General features: G+C 49.0%; 1 protein-coding gene across 1 annotated transcript; it reads left to right on the forward strand.

The window, feature by feature from the left end:
- Nucleotides 1-167: 167 nt before the first annotated feature.
- Nucleotides 168-22,970, forward strand: HADHA (hydroxyacyl-CoA dehydrogenase trifunctional multienzyme complex subunit alpha). The gene is made up of 20 exons (XM_075201068.1): nt 168-274; nt 5,432-5,473; nt 5,572-5,642; nt 5,938-6,071; nt 6,341-6,479; nt 6,595-6,714; nt 6,912-7,014; nt 7,249-7,371; nt 7,720-7,838; nt 9,384-9,440; nt 9,730-9,839; nt 9,943-10,077; nt 10,668-10,839; nt 10,922-11,008; nt 18,846-18,986; nt 19,615-19,683; nt 19,757-19,952; nt 21,775-21,889; nt 22,199-22,344; nt 22,499-22,970. Exons 1-20 carry the CDS (start codon nt 223-225, stop codon nt 22,642-22,644), a joined length of 2,277 nt encoding a protein of 758 aa, XP_075057169.1. The 5' UTR covers nt 168-222; the 3' UTR covers nt 22,645-22,970.
- The last annotated feature ends 407 nt before the right edge of the window (nt 22,971-23,377 follow it).

The following is a 23,377-nucleotide window of genomic DNA, read 5'->3' on the forward strand; positions in this document are numbered from 1 at the left end:
CCTGTCTCCAGCCGCTGCTCCCCCGCCGGGTGTACTCGGCGCTGTCAGCCCGGGGAGCGGGGTGTTAGGCCGGTCAGTCAGTGTGAGGACACCTCCCGCGCTCCGGGCCGGGTGTGTGCGGGTTTCCCGGATCCTCCAGTCAGGCGCCGGCAGGGGCAGCCCGAGCAGTGAGGGCAGTGAGGACTCCCCGGAGCCGGCGCCCTCAGTGTCACCGCGGACAACATGGCGGCTGTGAGGAGCATCGGAGCGCTGAGCAGGCTGGGCGGGATGACAGGTACGGGGAAATACCGGCACTGACCCCGCTGTATGGTGACCGAGCAGGTGGCTGCCGAGTGCTGGCACATCTCTGATAGTGTCCTGTCCTGAGTGACCCTTGTAGGCACCGGGGGCACAGAGGGGGTGGGGGTGGAGTTGGCCCTTGTAGGCACCGGGGGCACAGAGGGGGTGGGGGTGGAGTTGGCCCTTGTAGGCACCTGGGGCAGGGAGGGTGGGGGTGGAGTTGGCCCTTGTAGGCACCAGGGGCACAGAGGGGGTGGGGTGGAGTTGGCCCTTGTAGGCACCTGGGGCAGGGAGGGTGGGGGAGGAGTTGGCCCTTGTAGGCACCGGGGGCACAGAGGGGGTGGGGTGGAGTTGGCCCTTGTAGGCACCGGGGGCATGGAGGGTGGGGGTGGAGTTGGCCCTTGTAGGCACCGGGGGCACAGAGGGGGTGGGGTGGAGTTGGCCCTTGTAGGCACCGGGGGCATGGAGGGTGGGGGTGGAGTTGGCCCTTGTAGGCACCGGGGGCACAGAGGGGGTGGGGTGGAGTTGGCCCTTGTAGGCACCTAGGGCATGGAGGTGGCCCTTGTAGGCACCTGGGGCATGGAGGTGGGGGTGGAGTTGGCCCTTGTAGGCACCGGGGGCACAGAGGGGGTGGGGTGGAGTTGGCCCTTGTAGGCACCTGGGGCAGGGAGGGTGGGGGTGGAGTTGGCCCTTGTAGGCACCGGGGGCACAGAGGGGGTGGAGTTGGCCCTTGTAGGCACCGGGGGCATGGAGGGTGGGGGTGGAGTTGGCCCTTGTAGGCACCGGGGGCACAGAGGGGGTGGGGTGGAGTTGGCCCTTGTAGGCACCGGGGGCACAGAGGGGGTGGGGTGGAGTTGGCCCTTGTAGGCACCGGGGGCATGGAGGGTGGGGGTGGAGTTGGCCCTTGTAGGCACCGGGGGCACAGAGGGGGTGGGGTGGAGTTGGCCCTTGTAGGCACCGGGGGCATGGAGGGTGGGGGTGGAGTTGGCCCTTGTAGGCACCGGGGGCACAGAGGGGGTGGGGTGGAGTTGGCCCTTGTAGGCACCTGGGGCATGGAGGTGGCCCTTGTAGGCACCTGGGGCATGGAGGTGGGGGAGGAGTTGACCCTTGTAGGCACCGGGGGCACAGAGGGGGTGGGGTGGAGTTGGCCCTTGTAGGCACCTGGGGCAGGGAGGGTGGGGGTGGAGTTGGCCCTTGTAGGCACCTGGGGCAGGGAGGGTGGGGGTGGAGTTGGCCCTTGTAGGCACCGGGGGCACAGAGGGGGTGGGGTGGAGTTGGCCCTTGTAGGCACCGGGGGCATGGAGGGTGGGGGTGGAGTTGGCCCTTGTAGGCACCGGGGGCACAGAGGGGGTGGGGTGGAGTTGGCCCTTGTAGGCACCTGGGGCATGGAGGTGGCCCTTGTAGGCACCTGGGGCATGGAGGTGGGGGTGGAGTTGGCCCTTGTAGGCACCGGTGGCACAGAGGGGGTGGGGTGGAGTTGGCCCTTGTAGGCACCTGGGGCAGGGAGGGTGGGGTGGAGTTGGCCCTTGTAGGCACCGGGGGCACAGAGGGGGTGGGGTGGAGTTGGCCCTTGTAGGCACCTGGGGCAGGGAGGGTGGGGTGGAGTTGGCCCTTGTAGGCACCGGGGGCACGGAGGGTGGGGTGGAGTTGGCCCTTGTAGGCACCGGGGGCACGGAAGGTGGGGGTGGAGTTGGCCCTTGTAGGCACCTGGGGCATGGAGGTGGGGGTGGAGTTGGCCCTTGTAGGCATCGGGGTCACAGAGGGTGGGGATGGAGTTGGCCCTTGTAGGCACCTGGGGCACAGAGGGGGTGGGGGTGGAGTTGACCCTTGTAGGCACCGGGGGCACAGAGGGGGTGGGGGTGGAGTTGGCCCTTGTAGGCACCGGGGGCACGGAAGGTGGGGGTGGAGTTGGCCCTTGTAGGCACCGGGGGCACGGAGGGTGGAGGTGGAGTTGGCCCTTGTAGGCACCGGGGGCATGGAGGTGGGGGTGGAGTTGGCCCTTGTAGGCACCGGGGGCACAGAGGATGGAGGTGGAGTTGGCCCTTGTAGGCACCTGGGGCATGGAGGTGGGGGTGGAGTTGGCCCTTGTAGGCACCGGGGTCACAGAGGGTGTGGATGGAGTTGGCCCTTGTAGGCACCTGGGGCACAGAGGGGGTGGGGGTGGAGTTGACCCTTGTAGGCACCGGGGGCACAGAGGGGGTGGGGGTGGAGTTGGCCCTTGTAGGCACCGGGGGCACGGAAGGTGGGGGTGGAGTTGGCCCTTGTAGGCACCGGGGGCACGGAGGGTGGGGGTGGAGTTGGCCCTTGTAGGCACCGGGGGCATGGAGGTGGGGGTGGAGTTGGCCCTTGTAGGCACCGGGGGCACAGAGGATGGGGGTGGAGTTGGCCCTTGTAGGCACCTGGGTCATATCTGTATTATATGCAGCAGGGAGTACTCTCTGTACTGAGAGTCTTCTCATGTACAATTTACTAACTGCTTATAGAGAGGTGATCTCTGAATACAATCATAGTATTTATTTCCCCAATAGATTACTGGACCCTTCACATCCCCTGTGGGGGCTTTCAGTCCATGCACTGTATAGATAACATGGGGATATAAGATTAAAGGGAGGGAGGTGGTAGCAGGAAAGGTTTTCCTGTGAATGTGCACCCAAAATCTATTTACTGGTGTCTTTCTGGGACTGACAGCCGTTATAGAAGACCTTACACAGGGATACAATTAGTTAGTACTATGCAGCGAGGTTTAATCTCCGCTTTTCCGTTATGTTGTGTGAAACAGCTTATTAGTTATTCCTATAACCCCGGTCACATTACACAGCGCTGTACAGAGAGTATGTCATCATTCAGCCCCTGCCCCATTGGAGCTTACAGTCTAATATGAGAGTCCATGGTGCCCCTAGAGTTCCAGGCCTGTGTCACAGGACCCCAGAGTCTGCATGTTGCACTGTGTGACGTCACAGATCACCGTATCTGGTGTTGTTCTGTGGTGCAGATGTGGCTATTGTTAGTGGTGGCATTTTTTCCGTTTTGTTCAGAACATAAGCTACAGGCCACATTTTACTGTGGTTGGGGGCAAAAAAGTGCTCCTAGCGGTCTGAAAAATATTGTATGTTGTGATTGGATTAAGACGTGGTCTAACAGTAGTTTACAGGTGAACAGTTTCCAAGAAACAATATACAATGTCAGTAAGATGCTCTTTTGATGCAGGCTGGATACTGCACGTGCAATTATTCAGATCTTTTATTTTTTAAATAAGTGTTTAAATCCCATATACCGTAAGTAATGTCTGTAATAGCTGCCGTGCTCAGTACCAATCATAAAAACCTTTTATTCCTTAATTTTGTTTATTTTGTGACCTTTAAGCTAAGAATGGTCATTGAGGTTAGAGTCTTAATACCCCCCAAGGTGCTGACTATATAAAGTGGTGTATCCACCCTGTGTGTTCTGTGACTTGTCCTCGGATGACCCAGGGAACGCTGTATACGTGATATAACTTGTATATAAAGCAGCCAGCAGTGGGCTGTAATAAGATGCAGATTGTTCCTTCTCGCCTGGAGCTTTCCATAGGGTCATTGAGCTGACGGATTGGACATTAGTGATAGGACTGTGACAGGTTTATAATCTCAGATTACAGCACTTGTGTAATATGATGCCGTCCATTATATCTATTGTAATGAGGTCACTGTGCTGCTTCACCCGTGTTACGAGCATGTCTGTGTATCTGATGGGAGATTATTGTGGCTCCATGCCAGACATGTCATCTTCTGCATGTATGTAGAGTAAAGGTTGCGTGTTACATACACAGATAAGGAATGTAGGGCAAAGGTCCCCATACTTTGCAGTCAGGTGTCTGGCGGCAGAATGTTTCCACTGTAATAATGTCAGCTGGCTGCTTCATAGGCTACTGCCAGAGTATTCACAGTCAGATGAGCGTTGTTACATTCTGATTGTAAGCTCTTCAGAACAGTAAACTTCCATTAAGAATTTTTCATTATCCTTCTTTGGTAGATTAGTAATAGATTGCTTATTACAAGTAATGTGAGAGCTGTCCCCTCGCATCCCTCTACGTTTATTTACTGGATCTGACGTCCAGGCTTTATACCGTCCAATCATGAGCTCTGTTAGTGTATAATGGGTTAGTTAGTGGTATTGGGTACCAATGAGACTCATTTACTAACATTACTTTTAGGTGCAAAATATCCTGTGAAGCACAACAATCTATCAGCCAGCAGTCCTCACTGTGACGCACGTTGTGTTTATATGGCAGTGTGTAGTTTGTCTGGGCGTGGATGTTGTTTCCCAGCCAGCTCCTAGGATTGCCCATGTGACTTAGCTGCAGGGCATAGTGCAGGTGTCTGCGTGTCGGAGGCTGGCTGCAGATCTTACTGTCACTCATCTGGGTGGAGCACTGGAAGTCTGTAGGTGATATCCACCAGGGCGGGTGCAGGGGCTCCCTCTGAGGGTGAGGGGTGTATGTTCTACAGGGGTCAGCAGTAAGTGACCAGTTACCTGAGGCGGCAGATCTAATCCCTCCCTGCTCCTCCTTTCTGCTAGGCCTGGCCAACCTGTGGCTCTCCGGGTGTTGTGAAACTATAAGTCCCAGAATGCTTTGTCTGTAGATAGCCAGCTGAGAGCTGGCAGAGGATGCTGGGATTTGTAGTTTCACAACACCTGGAGACCTTGAACATAGTGTGCAAAATGTTATTTGTATTTCTACTTGTTAGATCTATGTTCCATGTTAAATTCCACTAATTCCGCTTCTTGTTGTGCATAAAATCCCTTCATTTTATAACCCCCCAAAACGTTCTGCAGCATGGTCTCCCCCCCACTAAATACATTGCTTGATGTCCTTCCTCCTGTGCTCTCATCCATGCTTTTATATCACCCGGCAGAGTTATATCTTTGCTGCCATGCTCTCTCTGTTGTCCCAGGGTAACGAGATAAAACACGGGGGAAGCCAGACACACAAGGCCATGTATACAGTAAAAGCTGCATGAGGGCATGTACAAGTCACCTGAAGGTGGAACCTCCCTTTAATTGGGGTAAAGTAGTTTGACAGGTGGAGAGACAGCAGGGCCTAGTCTTGTACATATGTAATGATGTATAATGTAGGTGCTGAGTGGTAATTCTTGTAACATTCTTCTGTTCACAGGTTTCACCTGCCGTTCGCTCTCTGTGTCCTCGGCTGTGATGTGTAAGTGACACCATACCGTGTGTGTGTGTGTGTGTGTGTGTGTGTGTGCGTGCGGAGACCCCAGCCTAGTCTAACCCCTGCCCGTTCTATCATTCCAGCAAGGACTCACGTCAACTATGAGGTCAAACAAGACGTCGCCGTCGTCCGCTTCAACACCCCAAATTCTAAGGTATGGTGGGTTCATGTTACAGGGTCTTATTCCGTAATCTATAGGTTCCTCTGATTCTTCCCTATATAACAGTATTGGAGGGAGTCCTAATATACATCAGACTTTATATATGTGATCCTGTGTTGTTTACTGTAAAATATAAGAATCTGGAAAGTTATGTGAGGTTCCATTTAGGAGGAGCCTGCAGGTCGTCTGATATCCGTAATAGTCAGAACTGGCTGTTTATACAGATATAATTTACTGGAGTATATAATGTAATACATTAGATAAAGCACTGGTCTATCTCCTGCTACAGGTGAACACACTGTCCAAGCAGCTACAGAGCGAGTTCAAGGACGTCATGAATGAAATCTGGGCCAATGACGCTGTGAGAGGTGCCGTCCTGATCTCCTCCAAACCAGGCTGCTTCATCGCTGGGGCCGACATCAAGTGAGGCTCGTGTGTTATGTCCTGACTCTGATTAACTCGCTGGTTAAGTTATCTGTACACCAAAATCTCCATGGCAGATGATTGATCTCAGCTTATGGCTGTGGTCATCTGTTGGCAACATAAAGCCAACGCCAACCCCCCAATCCGATCGCTGACTGCCAAACGGCTGGATTTGCAGCAAATTGTCATCCTATATCTGTCTCTGTGGATAGTTCAGGAAGTGGTGAATGTTTAGTCTCTGATTCTAACGTAGTGTCTGCTCCTTGCAGTATGATTGAGGCCTGTAAAAGTGCTCAGGAAGTCACAGAATTGGCACAAGAAGGTCAGAAAATGTTTGAAAAACTTGAAAAGTCCCCGAAGCCCATCGTAGCTGCAATCAATGGATCCTGCCTGGGAGGAGGCTTGGAGGTCTGTACCCACACTGAGCACTAGGGGTGCTGCAGTCTGTTGCTTATTTGTTTGGTTAGAAGTATTTGTATAAATTGAGCTGTGTCCTCGGTTGATGGCTTTGCTGGTCCCCCAGGTGGCCATTTCCTGCCAGTATCGAGTGGCTACAAAGGACAAGAAGACTGTTCTGGGCACCCCGGAGGTTCTGCTTGGGCTGTTCCCCGGTGCCGGAGGGACTCAGAGGCTCCCTAAGATGGTGAGTGACCGTTACTAGTAGTCTGTGACACAGGTCCTTTCCTTCTGCCAGTGCTGGGTGTTTTCCTCCAACGTAGTAGATCCTCCTTTGTGGATCTACTAAAGCTGGTATGGTCACAGGGCTCGGGATGTGTGTTACATGTATGTACATGTGTGTTACATGTTCCTGGTTAAAATTCTTATGTTTTATTCCTGTAGTTGGGTCTCCCAGCTGCCTTCGACGTGATTCTGACCGGGAGGAACATTCGTGCCGACAGAGCGAAGAAGATGGGTCTAGTAGACCAGCTCGTTGATCCCCTGGGTGAGGTTACACCTCATTTGAGGGTGGGGGGGTTAAATCCTTAATGTAATAGGTGCTGGTAGATACTGAAATAGATCTTGTGGGGGACCTGACAGATATTAGCTGAGGCATTTCATACGTTATGTTGTTGCTCTCAGAATTCTATCAGTAAGTTCCTGCACAAGATCTGGAACCATCGCATCATTCCTAATGGACCTGTGCGTTATTTAACTTTCTATCTTCTATATGTGTCAGGTCCTGGCCTGAAAAGTCCTGAAGAGCGGACCATCGAGTACCTGGAAGAAGTGGCGGTGGGCTACGCTAGAGGGATCGCTGACAAACAAATCTCTTTGAAAAAGCAGAAAGGACTGGTAGCAAGTAAGGGCTGGGCGTTGTAGATGACTATAAATTAGTACCTGCAGATCTTCCACTGATGCTCTCTATAAAAGAGTAACTATCCCCTATTGTCAAACTTGATTTTTTTTTTTAGCCACTTATAATTCTCCAAACTTTCAGGGGTCATTAATCATTTTCCCTTTGAAGACGTAGTCGGCAGCATTGTTACACTGGTGAAATGTTGTCATGGTTTTGTTCACATTGGTGTTAACAGGAACCAGTAAACCCTGTAATGTGTCCAATACCATTGACTACAGCTGTACTTAGCCGTGGTTTGGGGTCCGTTGTGGTCGTCTTATAACGGCGACTGTCTCTTCCCTCTTGTCTCAGAGATCACAGACTACGTCCTGTCCGTTCCATTTGTAAGGCAACAAATCTACAAAGCTGTGGAGAAGAAAGTGAGGAAACAGACGAAGGGTCTTTACCCAGCTCCACTGACCATCATCGAGGTACGGGCTGTCTGGGGGGTTATGACTGGGTTCAGCTTATCCTGATGTGGCTACAATAGTGGTAGGAAAAAAGGACAACTGAGCTCCATGTAGTACCTCTTGATGTAATGATAGCCACGTTGGGACACATCATTCTCAGGAATATTATCTGTTCAGTAGACCCTAGAACACTACCTGGTCAAATGTATATGTACGTCACATCTGTATGTGCTTGTAGGACATCTCATTCCAAAACTATTGGCCTTAATATGAAATCGTCTCTCTTTGCTGCTATTAAAGCCTCCACTCTTCTGGGAAGACTTCTGCTAGATCCTTTAGCATGGCTCAGAGGATTGGTATCTATTCACATGCGAGCATTACTGAGGTCGGGCCCTGATGTTGGTGATGAGGCCTGGCTCACAGTCAGCAGGCCAGGGCTCTGTGTAGACCAGTCAGTTCTTCTACACTGAACTCAAGAAACCATTCTTTAATGGACCTCGCTTTGTACTTGTGGCATTGTCATGCTAGGACAGGAAAGGGCCTTCCCCACACTGTTGTCACGATGTTGGAACATACAATTCTGTAGAATATCACTATGTTGTCGCATTAAGATTTCCCTTCACTGGGATTAAGGGGCCCAGGTCATTACTCCTCCTCCACCAAACCTTACAGCTGGCAGTACACATTCAGGTAGAGGAAGCATTCTCCTGGCATCTGTCAACCCCAGATTCATCCATCAGATTGCCAGATGGTGACACATGATTTGTCACTCTAAGGAGCACGTTCCTACATCTCCAGAGTCCAATGGCGGTGTGCTTCACGCCACTCCCGTCGGTTGCCATTGCACATGGTGATCTGAGGGTTGTGTGCAGCTTCTCAGCCATGGAAACCCAATCCATGAAGCTCCCAACTAAACAGTTCTTGTGCTGACGTTGCTTCCAGAGCCTGGTTGGAGCTCTGTAGTGAGTGTTGTGACCAAGGACAGACTATATTTAGACTTCAGCCCTCAGTGGTCCTGTTCTGTGACCTTGTGTGACCTAACGATTGGTGGCTGATGCTCCTAGATGCTTCCACGTCACAATAACAGCATATACAGATGACCAGGGCAGCTCTAGCAGGACAGAGATGTGATGAACTGGTGTGTTGTAAAGGTGGCATCTTACGCTGAAAATCACAGAGCTCTTCAGTACGCCCCGTTCTACCGCTAACGTCTGACTGTGGAGATCACATGGCTGTAGGCTGGATTATATGGACCTGTTAGCAGTGGGTGTGGCTGAAATGACCAAAGACTAATTAGAAGGGGGGTCCACATACTTTTGGCTATGTAGAGTCCTTCATTAATATTCATGAGGTCCAACTTATATTAGTCAGGACCTTCCTCGGTGATGTCACTGGTTCCTAGCAAATCACTGAGCTCCATACTGCTTCCGCCCATATATTTATACATCCAGTTTAAGGGGCGGTGGAATGAATACAGAGAGTCTTTATTTCTACACGTACAAAAGTAACATTATTATGCAGTTTGAGACTTACTGTTGACGTGACGTCCTCCATGTTCTCCTTCAGGTGGTGAAGACCGGCTTGGAGCAGGGCCAGGAGGCTGGATATCTTGCAGAGGCACAGGTATTATTATTTTTAGGCCTGTACGGTCTATACTACAATCTGTATAGATAGTTCACAGCGACTTCCATACTGGGAATAGACAAGTATTTAAACATGAGTCGTATTATAGATGTCCACAGGGCCACGACATGGCTAACAACACCAATTCTCATGCACCTATCAGAGAGTAGGTTACTGTGCCCCATTATAAGGGCGTGAGCTTGTCATAGAAATGATGAGTGCATCAGCCCCATGTGTTCCTGTACGTGTACACTGTTTCCTCTCACTCTGTATCTTGTGTTCCCGGCAGAAATTCGGGGAACTGGCAATGACCAGCGAATCGAAAGCACTGATTGGTCTCTACCACGGCCAAGTTCTGTGCAAGAAGAATAAATTTGGGACTCCTCAGAAAGAAGTGAAGTAAGTGGTCCCTGCTCGGCCTCAGCTGTGGGGTTTACCGGTTACTTATTATGTGTACAATTGTCTACTGTGTTATGTCCCTAACTGGCTGTGTCCCCTACAGGAACCTGGCCGTCCTCGGGGCTGGGCTGATGGGGGCTGGCGTTGCCCAGGTCTCTGTAGATAAAGGTATAAAGACTATTCTGAAGGACACAACGGTGGATGGTCTGGGCAGAGGACAACAACAGGTGTTCAAAGGGTAAGACTGAGACTTCTGACAGCCGGTCCTGGTCGTCCTCCCGATTCTATCCAGCAGCTTCCAGGTCACTGTTTATCTGACCTAAATACTGTGCTTCCTGCTGTAAATCACAGATATTAGTCACTGAGGTGTTCTAAGGACATATAAAGGTCCAAGGCTGTATTTCTATTTTCTTTTAATTTATTGGAGAGTGGGCAAAAAGAAATGGCTCCGACACCCCAACATATATACACTGATACAGATTTACATGGGCACATACACAATATTGTGGCTAGTTTTATTTACAGAGGAGAACATACAAAGTCCACACCGATAGGACCCTGGTAGGGAATCGAACCCATGACCCCAGTGCTGTGAGTCACAGAGGGAGGAGGGGTGGAGTACTAACAAACCTGTAACCATTTCTAGCAGTTCCTTTATTTATGTTTAATGAACCTTTGTGAAAAATTCACATTGTTATATTTTGGGAAAATATTTACAAGCCCCATCCCCCATCTATGCCGTGAAAGCAGCAATATTTTACAATGCACCAACTCGCAGGAACCGGTGACCTGTTGGAGCCCCTGTGTGACTGACTCTTCCTCCCGCAGACTCAATGACAAGGTGAGGAAGAGGACGCTGACCTCCTTCGAGCGCGACCAGGTGATGAGTAACCTGACGGGGCAGCTGGATTACCGAGGGTTTGAGTCTGCAGATATGGTGATTGAGGCTGTGTTTGAGGACATCAAAATAAAGCACCGAGTTCTGCAGGAGGTGGAGTCTGTGAGTGTCCCCCGATAGTAACGTTATCTAGTACCGCTGTACCTCCTTATAACAACTACTGACGTTGGTCTGTCTCCTGCAGGTCGTCCCTCCTCACTGTATATTTGCCAGTAACACCTCCGCTCTCCCTATTACTCAGATTGCTGCCGTCAGTAAGAGACCTGACAAGGTGAGTGATACAAGGGCGTCTTATCGCTCTTCTGGACTGTCATGGAGTGCGCTGTTACCAGCTGACCAATCACAGCATTTATCATACACCCTGATATCTCCCCTGTACAGGGGATGTAACAGTAATACACCTCCTGTGTCTCCTGTACGGGGGATGTAACAGTAATACACCTCCTGTGTCTCCTGTACAGGGGATGTAACAGTAATACACCTCCTGTGTCTCCTGTACGGGGGATGTAACAGTAATACACCTCCTGTGTCTCCTGTACAGGGGATGTAACAGTAATACACCTCCTGTGTCTCCTGTACGGGGGATGTAACAGTAATACACCTCCTGTGTCTCTCCTGTACGGGGGATGTAACAGTAATACACCTCCTGTGTCTCCTGTACGGGGGATGTAACAGTAATACACCTCCTGTGTCTCCTGTACAGGGGATGTAACAGTAATACACCTCCTGTGTCTCTCCTGTACAGGGGATGTAACAGTAATACACCTCCTGTGTCTCCTGTACAGGGGATGTAACAGTAATACACCTCCTGTGTGTCTCCTGTACAGGGGATGTAACAGTAATACACCTCCTGTGTCTCTCCTGTACAGGGGATGTAACAGTAATACACCTCCTGTGTCTCCTGTACGGGGGATGTAACAGTAATACACCTCCTGTGTCTCCTGTACGGGGGATGTAACAGTAATACACCTCCTGTGTCTCCTGTACAGGGGATGTAACAGTAATACACCTCCTGTGTCTCCTGTACAGGGGATGTAACAGTAATACTCCTCCTGTGTCTCCTGTACAGGGGATGTAACAGTAATACACCTCCTGTGTCTCCTGTACGGGGGATGTAACAGTAATACACCTCCTGTGTCTCCTGTACGGGGGATGTAACAGTAAAACACCTCCTGTGTCTCCTGTACGGGGGATGTAACAGTAATACACCTCCTGTGTCTCTCCTGTACAGGGGATGTAACAGTAATACACCTCCTGTGTCTCTCCTGTACAGGGGATGTAACAGTAATACACCTCCTGTGTCTCTCCTGTACAGGGGATGTAACAGTAATACACCTCCTGTGTCTCTCCTGTACGGGGGATGTAACAGTAATACACCTCCTGTGTCTCCTGTACAGGGGATGTAACAGTAATACTCCTCCTGTGTCTCCTGTACAGGGGATGTAACAGTAATACACCTCCTGTGTCTCCTGTACAGGGGATGTAACAGTAATACACCTCCTGTGTCTCCTGTACGGGGGATGTAACAGTAATACACCTCCTGTGTCTCTCCTGTACAGGGGATGTAACAGTAATACACCTCCTGTGTCTCTCCTGTACGGGGGATGTAACAGTAATACACCTCCTGTGTCTCTCCTGTACAGGGGATGTAACAGTAATACACCTCCTGTGTCTCTCCTGTACGGGGGATGTAACAGTAATACACCTCCTGTGTCTCTCCTGTACGGGGGATGTAACAGTAATACACCTCCTGTGTCTCCTGTACAGGGGATGTAACAGTAATACTCCTCCTGTGTCTCCTGTACAGGGGATGTAACAGTAATACACCTCCTGTGTCTCCTGTACAGGGGATGTAACAGTAATACTCCTCCTGTGTCTCCTGTACAGGGGATGTAACAGTAATACACCTCCTGTGTCTCCTGTACAGGGGATGTAACAGTAATACACCTCCTGTGTCTCCTGTACAGGGGATGTAACAGTAATACACCTCCTGTGTCTCCTGTACAGGGGATGTAACAGTAATACACCTCCTGTGTCTCTCCTGTACGGGGGATGTAACAGTAATACACCTCCTGTGTCTCCTGTACGGGGGATGTAACAGTAATACACCTCCTGTGTCTTCTGTACGGGGGATGTAACAGTAATACACCTCCTGTGTCTCCTGTACGGGGGATGTAACAGTAATACACCTCCTGTGTCTCCTGTACGGGGGATGTAACAGTAATACACCTCCTGTGTCTCCTGTACGGGGGATGTAACAGTAATACACCTCCTGTGTCTCCTGTACAGGGGATGTAACAGTAATACACCTCCTGTGTCTCCTGTACAGGGGATGTAACAGTAATACACCTCCTGTGTCTCCTGTACAGGGGATGTAACAGTAATACACCTCCTGTGTCTCCTGTACAGGGGATGTAACAGTAATACACCTCCTGTGTCTCTCCTGTACAGGGGATGTAACAGTAATACACCTACTGTGTCTCCTGTACGGGGGATGTAACAGTAATACACCTCCTGTGTCTCCTGTACGGGGGATGTAACAGTAATACACCTCCTGTGTCTCCTGTACGGGGGATGTAACAGTAATACACCTCCTGTGTCTCCTGTACAGGGGATGTAACAGTAATACACCTCCTGCGTCTCTCCTGTACAGGTGATGTAACAGTAATACACCTCCTGCGTCTCTCCTGTACAGGTGATGTAACAGTAATACACCTCCTGCGTCTCTCCTGTACAGGTGATGTAACAGTAATACACCTCCTGTGTCTCCTGTATAGGGGATGTAACAGTAATACACCTCCTGTGTCTCCTGTACAGGGGATGTAACAGTAATACACCTCCTGTGTCTCCTGTACGGGTGATGTAACAGTAATACACCTCCTGTGTCTCTCCTGTACAGGTGATGTAACAGTAATACACCTCCTGTGTCTCTCCTGTACAGGTGATGTAACAGTAATACACCTCCTGTGTCTCCTGTACAGGTGATGTAACAGTAATACACCTCCTGTGTCTCTCCTGTACAGGGGATGTAACAGTAATACACCTCCTGTGTCTCTCCTGTACAGGGGATGTAACAGTAATACACCTCCTGTGTCTCCTGTACAGGTGATGTAACAGTAATACACCTCCTGTGTCTCCTCTGTACGGGGGATGTAACAGTAATACACCTCCTGTGTCTCCTCTGTACGGGGGATGTAACAGTAATACACCTCCTGTGTCTCTCCTGTACAGGTGATGTAACAGTAATACACCTCCTGTGTCTCCTGTACAGGGGATGTAACAGTAATACACCTCCTGTGTCTCCTGTACAGGGGATGTAACAGTAATACACCTCCTGTGTCTCCTGTACAGGGGATGTAACAGTAATACACCTCCTGTGTCTCCTGTACAGGGGATGTAACAGTAATACACCTCCTGTGTCTCCTGTACAGGGGATGTAACAGTAATACACCTCCTGTGTCTCCTGTACAGGGGATGTAACAGTAATACACCTCCTGTCTCTCCTGTACAGGGGATGTAACAGTAATACACCTCCTGTGTCTCCTGTACAGGGGATGTAACAGTAATACACCTGTGTCTCCTGTACGGGGGATGTAACAGTAATACACCTCCTGTGTCTCTCCTGCACGGGGGATGTAACAGTAATACACCTCCTGTGTCTCCTGTACGGGGGATGTAACAGTAATACACCTCCTGTGTCTCTCCTGTACAGGGGACGTAACAGTAATACACCTCCTGTCTCTCCTGTACAGAGGATGTAACAGTAATACACCTCCTGTGTCTCCCCTGTACGGGGGATGTAACAGTAATACACCTCCTGTGTCTCTCCTGTACGGGGGATGTAACAGTAATACACCTCCTGTCTCTCCTGTACGGGGGATGTAACAGTAATACACCTCCTGTGTCTCCTGTACGGGGGATGTAACAGTAATACACCTCCTGTGTCTCCTGTACAGAGGATGTAACAGTAATACACCTCCTGTGTCTCCTGTACGGGGGATGTAACAGTAATACACCTCCTGTGTCTCCTGTACAGAGGATGTAACAGTAATACACCTCCTGTCTCTCCTGTACGGGGGATGTAACAGTAATACACCTCCTGTCTCTCCTGTACGGGGGATGTAACAGTAATACACCTCCTGTCTCTCCTGTACGGGGGATGTAACAGTAATACACCTCCTGTCTCTCCTGTACAGAGGATGTAACAGTAATACACCTCCTGTGTCTCCTGTACAGAGGATGTAACAGTAATACACCTCCTGTGTCTCCTGTACAGAGGATGTAACAGTAATACACCTCCTGTCTCTCCTGTACGGGGGATGTAACAGTAATACACCTCCTGTGTCTCTCCTGTACGGGGGATGTAACAGTAATACACCTCCTGTGTCTCCTGTACAGGGGATGTAACAGTAATACTCCTCCTGTGTCTCCTGTACAGGGGATGTAACAGTAATACACCTCCTGTGTCTCCTGTACAGGGGATGTAACAGTAATACTCCTCCTGTGTCTCCTGTACAGGGGATGTAACAGTAATACACCTCCTGTGTCTCCTGTACAGGGGATGTAACAGTAATACACCTCCTGTGTCTCCTGTACAGGGGATGTAACAGTAATACACCTCCTGTGTCTCCTGTACAGGGGATGTAACAGTAATACACCTCCTGTGTCTCTCCTGTACGGGGGATGTAACAGTAATACACCTCCTGTGTCTCCTGTACGGGGGATGTAACAGTAATACACCTCCTGTGTCTTCTGTACGGGGGATGTAACAGTAATACACCTCCTGTGTCTCCTGTACAGGGGATGTAACAGTAATACACCTCCTGTGTCTCCTGTACGGGGGATGTAACAGTAATACACCTCCTGTGTCTCCTGTACGGGGGATGTAACAGTAATACACCTCCTGTGTCTCCTGTACAGGGGATGTAACAGTAATACACCTCCTGTGTCTCCTGTACAGGGGATGTAACAGTAATACACCTCCTGTGTCTCCTGTACAGGGGATGTAACAGTAATACACCTCCTGTGTCTCCTGTACAGGGGATGTAACAGTAATACACCTCCTGTGTCTCTCCTGTACAGGGGATGTAACAGTAATACACCTACTGTGTCTCCTGTACGGGGGATGTAACAGTAATACACCTCCTGTGTCTCCTGTACGGGGGATGTAACAGTAATACACCTCCTGTGTCTCCTGTACGGGGGATGTAACAGTAATACACCTCCTGTGTCTCCTGTACAGGGGATGTAACAGTAATACACCTCCTGCGTCTCTCCTGTACAGGTGATGTAACAGTAATACACCTCCTGCGTCTCTCCTGTACAGGTGATGTAACAGTAATACACCTCCTGCGTCTCTCCTGTACAGGTGATGTAACAGTAATACACCTCCTGTGTCTCCTGTATAGGGGATGTAACAGTAATACACCTCCTGTGTCTCCTGTACAGGGGATGTAACAGTAATACACCTCCTGTGTCTCCTGTACGGGTGATGTAACAGTAATACACCTCCTGTGTCTCTCCTGTACAGGTGATGTAACAGTAATACACCTCCTGTGTCTCTCCTGTACAGGTGATGTAACAGTAATACACCTCCTGTGTCTCCTGTACAGGTGATGTAACAGTAATACACCTCCTGTGTCTCTCCTGTACAGGGGATGTAACAGTAATACACCTCCTGTGTCTCTCCTGTACAGGGGATGTAACAGTAATACACCTCCTGTGTCTCCTGTACAGGTGATGTAACAGTAATACACCTCCTGTGTCTCCTCTGTACGGGGGATGTAACAGTAATACACCTCCTGTGTCTCCTCTGTACGGGGGATGTAACAGTAATACACCTCCTGTGTCTCTCCTGTACAGGTGATGTAACAGTAATACACCTCCTGTGTCTCCTGTACAGGGGATGTAACAGTAATACACCTCCTGTGTCTCCTGTACAGGGGATGTAACAGTAATACACCTCCTGTGTCTCCTGTACAGGGGATGTAACAGTAATACACCTCCTGTGTCTCTCCTGTACAGGTGATGTAACAGTAATACACCTCCTGTGTCTCCTGTACAGGGGATGTAACAGTAATACACCTCCTGTGTCTCCTGTACAGGGGATGTAACAGTAATACACCTCCTGTGTCTCCTGTACAGGGGATGTAACAGTAATACACCTCCTGTGTCTCCTGTACAGGGGATGTAACAGTAATACACCTCCTGTGTCTCCTGTACAGGGGATGTAACAGTAATACACCTCCTGTGTCTCCTGTACAGGGGATGTAACAGTAATACACCTCCTGTGTCTCCTGTACAGGGGATGTAACAGTAATACACCTCCTGTGTCTCCTGTACAGGGGATGTAACAGTAATACACCTCCTGTCTCTCCTGTACAGGGGATGTAACAGTAATACACCTCCTGTGTCTCCTGTACAGGGGATGTAACAGTAATACACCTGTGTCTCCTGTACGGGGGATGTAACAGTAATACACCTCCTGTGTCTCTCCTGTACGGGGGATGTAACAGTAATACACCTCCTGTGTCTCTCCTGTACAGGTGATGTAACAGTACTACACCTCCTGTGTCTCCTGTACAGTGGATGTAACAGTAATACACCTCCTGTGTCTCCTGTACAGTGGATGTAACAGTAATACACCTCCTGTGTCTCTCCTGTACAGGGGATGTAACAGTAATACACCTCCTGTGTCTCTCCTGTACGGGGGATGTAACAGTAATACATCTCCTGTGTCTCCTGTACGGGGGATGTAACAGTAATACATCTCCTGTGTCTCCTGTACGGGGGATGTAACAGTAATACACCTCCTGTGTCTCCTGTACGGGGGATGTAACAGTAATACACCTCCTGTGTCTCCTGTACGGGGGATGTAACAGTAATACACCTCCTGTCTCTCCTGTACAGGGGATGTAACAGTAATACACCTCCTGTGTCTCCTGTACGGGGGATGTAACAGTAATACACCTCCTGTGTCTCCTGTACGGGGGATGTAACAGTAATACACCTCCTGTGTCTCCTGTACGGGGGATGTAACAGTAATACACCTCCTGTGTCTCCTGTACGGGGGATGTAACAGTAATACACCTCCTGTGTCTCCTGCACGGGGGATGTAACAGTAATACACCTCCTGTGTCTCCTGTACGGGGGATGTAACAGTAATACACCTCCTGTGTCTCTCCTGTACAGGGGACGTAACAGTAATACACCTCCTGTCTCTCCTGTACAGAGGATGTAACAGTAATACACCTCCTGTGTCTCCCCTGTACGGGGGATGTAACAGTAATACACCTCCTGTGTCTCTCCTGTACGGGGGATGTAACAGTAATACACCTCCTGTCTCTCCTGTACGGGGGATGTAACAGTAATACACCTCCTGTGTCTCCTGTACGGGGGATGTAACAGTAATACACCTCCTGTGTCTCCTGTACAGAGGATGTAACAGTAATACACCTCCTGTGTCTCCTGTACGGGGGATGTAACAGTAATACACCTCCTGTGTCTCCTGTACAGAGGATGTAACAGTAATACACCTCCTGTCTCTCCTGTACGGGGGATGTAACAGTAATACACCTCCTGTCTCTCCTGTACGGGGGATGTAACAGTAATACACCTCCTGTCTCTCCTGTACGGGGGATGTAACAGTAATACACCTCCTGTCTCTCCTGTACAGAGGATGTAACAGTAATACACCTCCTGTGTCTCCTGTACAGAGGATGTAACAGTAATACACCTCCTGTGTCTCCTGTACAGAGGATGTAACAGTAATACACCTCCTGTCTCTCCTGTACGGGGGATGTAACAGTAATACACCTCCTGTGTCTCCTGTACAGAGGATGTAACAGTAATACACCTCCTGTACGGGGGATGTAACAGTAATACACCTCCTGTGTCTCTCCTGTACAGAGGATGTAACAGTAATACACCTCCTGTCTCTCCTGTACGGGGGATGTAACAGTAATACACCTCCTGTGTCTCCTGTACAGAGGATGTAACAGTAATACACCTCCTGTGTCTCCTGTACAGGGGATGTAACAGTAATACACCTCCTGTGTCTCCTGTACAGGGGATGTAACACTAATACTCCTCTGTCTCCCCATGTGCAGGTTATCGGGATGCACTATTTCTCTCCTGTGGATAAGATGCAGTTGTTGGAGATTATCACTACAGACAAAACGTCCCAAGACACGACAGCCTCGGCCGTAGCTGTTGGACTCAAGCAGGGCAAGGTCATCATTGTGGTGAAGGTAATTCCTCTAATCGAACACAATAATAAGAGCCATCTAGTGATGGCCAAGGAAGAAATATATAACCGGTGTGAGCGGCTGCTGTATAAAACACATTACAAGAGTATGTACATAGCTTCCCGTAGCATCGCAGCTCCTTATAAAACTGGTGGAGTTGACATTGCCGACAGCCTGTGGTTACCAGCCCGGTATGTCCACCTGCGGCATGTCCCGGCATTGTATCCCTCTCCCAACACACTACTGGTAAGAAAAAAAAGATAAGTCTGGTGACTGCTGCTTGTGTAGCCGTGTGAGGATTGTTTAACGTAGCAGTCATGTATGGGCTCCTGAGAAATGGCCGTGTGGGATTCAGGGACTGTTAAATGTTTTGTGTGGAACTCTGATGAACACTGATACTTAACGATTGTCTGGTCACGTATGGATATAAAATGAAATGCCAACAGTGCCACCTAGAGGGCATGAAGAGTTTTGCAACTTCAGTCTTAGTAATGCTGTTATTACCTCTTGTATGAAGCAATTTGTAGTTGACGTTTGACTATAAAGGTTTATCCACAGCTCGGCCCGATGAAAGTAAAGTCTGCAGTTACTTGTCTTTATTTACCGACCTCTTCTATTAATATACTCTTAGGACGGGCCTGGATTCTACACCACCCGGTGCCTGGGTCCTATGATGGCAGAAGTGGTGCGTGTTCTGCAGGTGAGTCCTGATACCTGAGTATCTCACCGGTGCTGAGTGATGTGTGCATCGCTGATCTCTCTCTCCTCACTAGGAAGGGGTTAACCCCAAGAAGCTGGACGCCCTCTCTACCGGCTTTGGTTTCCCGGTTGGTGCTTCCACTCTGGCGGATGAAGTGGGCATAGACGTGGCGGCACACGTGGCAGAGGACCTGGGCAAAGCTTTCGGAGAGCGGTTTGGGGGAGGAAACATTGAGTTGCTGAAAGCCATGGTGCAGAAAGGCTTCTTGGGTAAATGAGGACAAGTCTAATGAGCTCTGATGGGTCTGTGTAATATTGGATCATGGTGAATGACGTGGTGACTGCAGTGTGCTGCTTCAATGACTTGTCACAGCCCTGTATTATGTAAATGAATGGTAATGGGGGCATTTTAAAGTACATAGTGTATGTACAACGGGGGCAGATGTTTTGCGGTCTGAACAAAGATGTGACCGACTGATTCACATTGATCCAGTGACCGACTGATTCACATTGATCCAGTGACCGACTGATTCACATTGATCCAGTGACCGACTGATTCACATTGATCCAGTGACCGACTGATTCACATTGATCCAGTGACCGACTGATTCACATTGATCCAGTGACCGACTGATTCACATTGATCCAGTGACCGACTGATTCACATTGATCCAGTGACCGACTGATTCACATTGATCCAGTGACCGACTGATTCACATTGATCCAGTGACCGACTGATTCACATTGATCCAGTGACCGACTGATTCACATTGATCCAGTGACCGACTGATCCACATTGATCCAGTGACCGACTGATTCACATTGATCCAGTGACCGACTGATTCACATTGATCCAGTGACCGACTGATCCACATTGATCCAGTGACCGACTGATCCACATTGATCCAGTGACCGACTGATCCACATTGATCCAGTGACCGACTGATCCACATTGATCCAGTGACCGACTGATCCACATTGATCCAGTGACCGACTGATCCAGTGACCTTCCACTACTATTATTAGGTGATGTGCGCCCTTCAAAGGTAGTTGGTTTAGGTCTAGATAACAAACCTCTGAATTGACAATGATTTATTCCGCATTTGATTTCCTCCACAGGAAGGAATTTGTGTGACATCTGAGCTGTGATACCCATAAAAGTTGATACTGATAACTTTCTCTGTAATTTCACGTCAGCCATGTGTCAACCACCACCTTATACCTTCATCATCATCATCCACATTTATTTATATAGCGCCAGCAGATTCTGTAGCGCTTTACAGTTGGAACCAAACACAGTAATAAAACAATACTGGGTAATACATACAGACAGAGAGGTAAGAGGGCCCTGCTCGCAAGCTATGGGACAATGGGAGTTTGATGGACAAGGGCATGTACTACATCATATCGCACAATGAACCAGTTAAAATGCAAAGGTAAAAGTATTGAGTGGGCTGTGTGATCAGTCACACAGCAATGTTGGTCAGAGGGTTGTTGTCTTGTGTTAGCTGTGTAGAGGGTGGTAATAGGGTAACCTAGGGAGATTAAGAGGGTGGTTGAGGAATATCATAAGCTTGTCTGAAGAGGTGGGTTTTCAGAGAACGCTTGAAGGTTTGAAGACTAGAGAAAAGTCTTACTGTGCGAGGGAGGGAATTCCACAGAGTGGGTGCAGCCTGAAAAAAGTCCTATAACCAGGAATGGGAGGATGCAATGAGTGTGGATGAGAGACGAAGATCTTGTGCAGAAGGGAGGTGTTGAGTTGGGAGATATTTTGGGATGAGTGAGAAGATGTATGTTGGTGGCCTTGTACATCTTCTACATTGATGTAGTTGTTCCAGTGTACAGTATATCGTGCTTTACAGGTAGAATCTGCAGGATTGTGGTTATGACATATAATAGGGTTTGCACAATGAATGTTGCTGGAATTAACATTTTAATGCAAAACTGTCCGTAAACAACTTTTCAGACTCCGGGTCTGTATAATGCACTATATGACGTGAGCATAGTAAATGATGTAGTGATGATTGTAGAGTAATGAAGAGTAAGAATGAAGAGACCATCCAATTTATAACTGTTTCTGGTTCCTCCATAGGCCGTAAATCAGGGAAAGGTTTCTACGTGTACCAGCAGGGGGTGAAGGAGAGGTCCATCAACTCCGGGACTGAGGAGATCCTGGAGAAGTTCAAGCTGAGCACCAAACCTGAGGTGTACGTTATGTTCTTATCTCCTGCCTTCTGTACATGTGCTGTCTGTAGTGTCCTAGATAAATATATTGTATATAATATACTTATAGCATGACCTAAGAGTGGCTGTCAGTCAGTGTAGCCACAGATTTTTCTAATCGGACCAAGTAATTTTCAATGCCAAGATATATAAACAGGACAGTGCAATATTTTTCTGAATAATATCAAGTGTCCAACGTTCTAGATGTCGGTTGACGCTGTAGACAATGGCTTATATGTGTTACATCTGGGGCAGGAACTGTGTGTCATACATTCTATCTTCTGGTCCTCCAGCTCCTCCGATGAGGACATCCAGCTCCGTCTGGTCACCCGCTTTGTGAATGAGGCCATCATGTGTCTGCAGGAGGGTATCCTAAGTAACCCGGTGGAGGGAGATATTGGGGCTGTGTTCGGCCTTGGCTTCCCACCGTGCCTTGGAGGTAAGATTGTTAGTCACACCTGGAGAATATATTGCTTCTGTTTTCTGGACTGATAGTGAGCAAATGGCGCACAGATACACGGGGTCCATCTAAGAGAACATGCCAGTACCCCTCATTTAAGCTACTGCTAAATTTCTTTCTTTGTCTCCTGTAGGTCCCTTCAGGTACACAGACGCTTTTGGAGCAAAGCGCATAGTGGAGAAGATGAGGAAGTACGAGAGTGTGTATGGAAGTCAGTTCACGCCGTGCCAGCTATTGATTGACCATGCCAATGACCCCAGCAAGAAGTTCCACCACTAACAGCCCACATAGGCTTCTTAATCACAGTCTAAGCACTATAGAGACCGGCGATTGTAACGAGGTTGTTGCGGTAGAGTAACGGAGGCTCGTACCATCTTTAACCCTGCTAAAGATTTCAGCCGTATGTGCCTTAGATGGAAGATTACTCGGGCACCGTGTTCCTGACATGTTGAAGCTTTTCTCGGTTGAGTTTAATTTTTGCACTTATCGCTGGCTGAGAGACTCTTAACTCTAATGTTCCCTATGGGAGAGGAAGTGAGGTGACTTACGCCACAGCAATGTGTCCATTCCGCACTACGCGGACATCAATAAACAGTTAATTTCCAGTGTTGTCTGTTTCGTTTTTATTCCATTATCAATACTAATCCCTAAAATAATTGTGTATAATGTTATATATTATAGAATACATTGTTCATAAATGTGCCAGGTATTGTGGTCTACCTGTTGCTGGATCACTACATTTCTCAGACCATTATTTGTTATAGGTGTAAAACACTGAATATAGTACGATCACCCAGAGAATATAAAAAATAAAAATACCTTTCTCAAGCTTAGTATTTGGGGGACATTGCTTAACCAAGGAGTATAGAACGCACTGTGTTGGGATTAAGGCGCTAGTCTATGCCAAACCTTGTCACACTTTCCCCTCAATGATCTCTTTTTTTAATATAATGCCAATAGGATAAAGTTACCCCTTGTTTTATTTTATTTTGCTGTTACTACCTGTGTTCTC

This window comes from Mixophyes fleayi, chromosome 3, assembly GCF_038048845.1.
Source record: "Mixophyes fleayi isolate aMixFle1 chromosome 3, aMixFle1.hap1, whole genome shotgun sequence".
Taxonomy (NCBI): Eukaryota; Metazoa; Chordata; class Amphibia; order Anura; family Limnodynastidae; genus Mixophyes; species Mixophyes fleayi.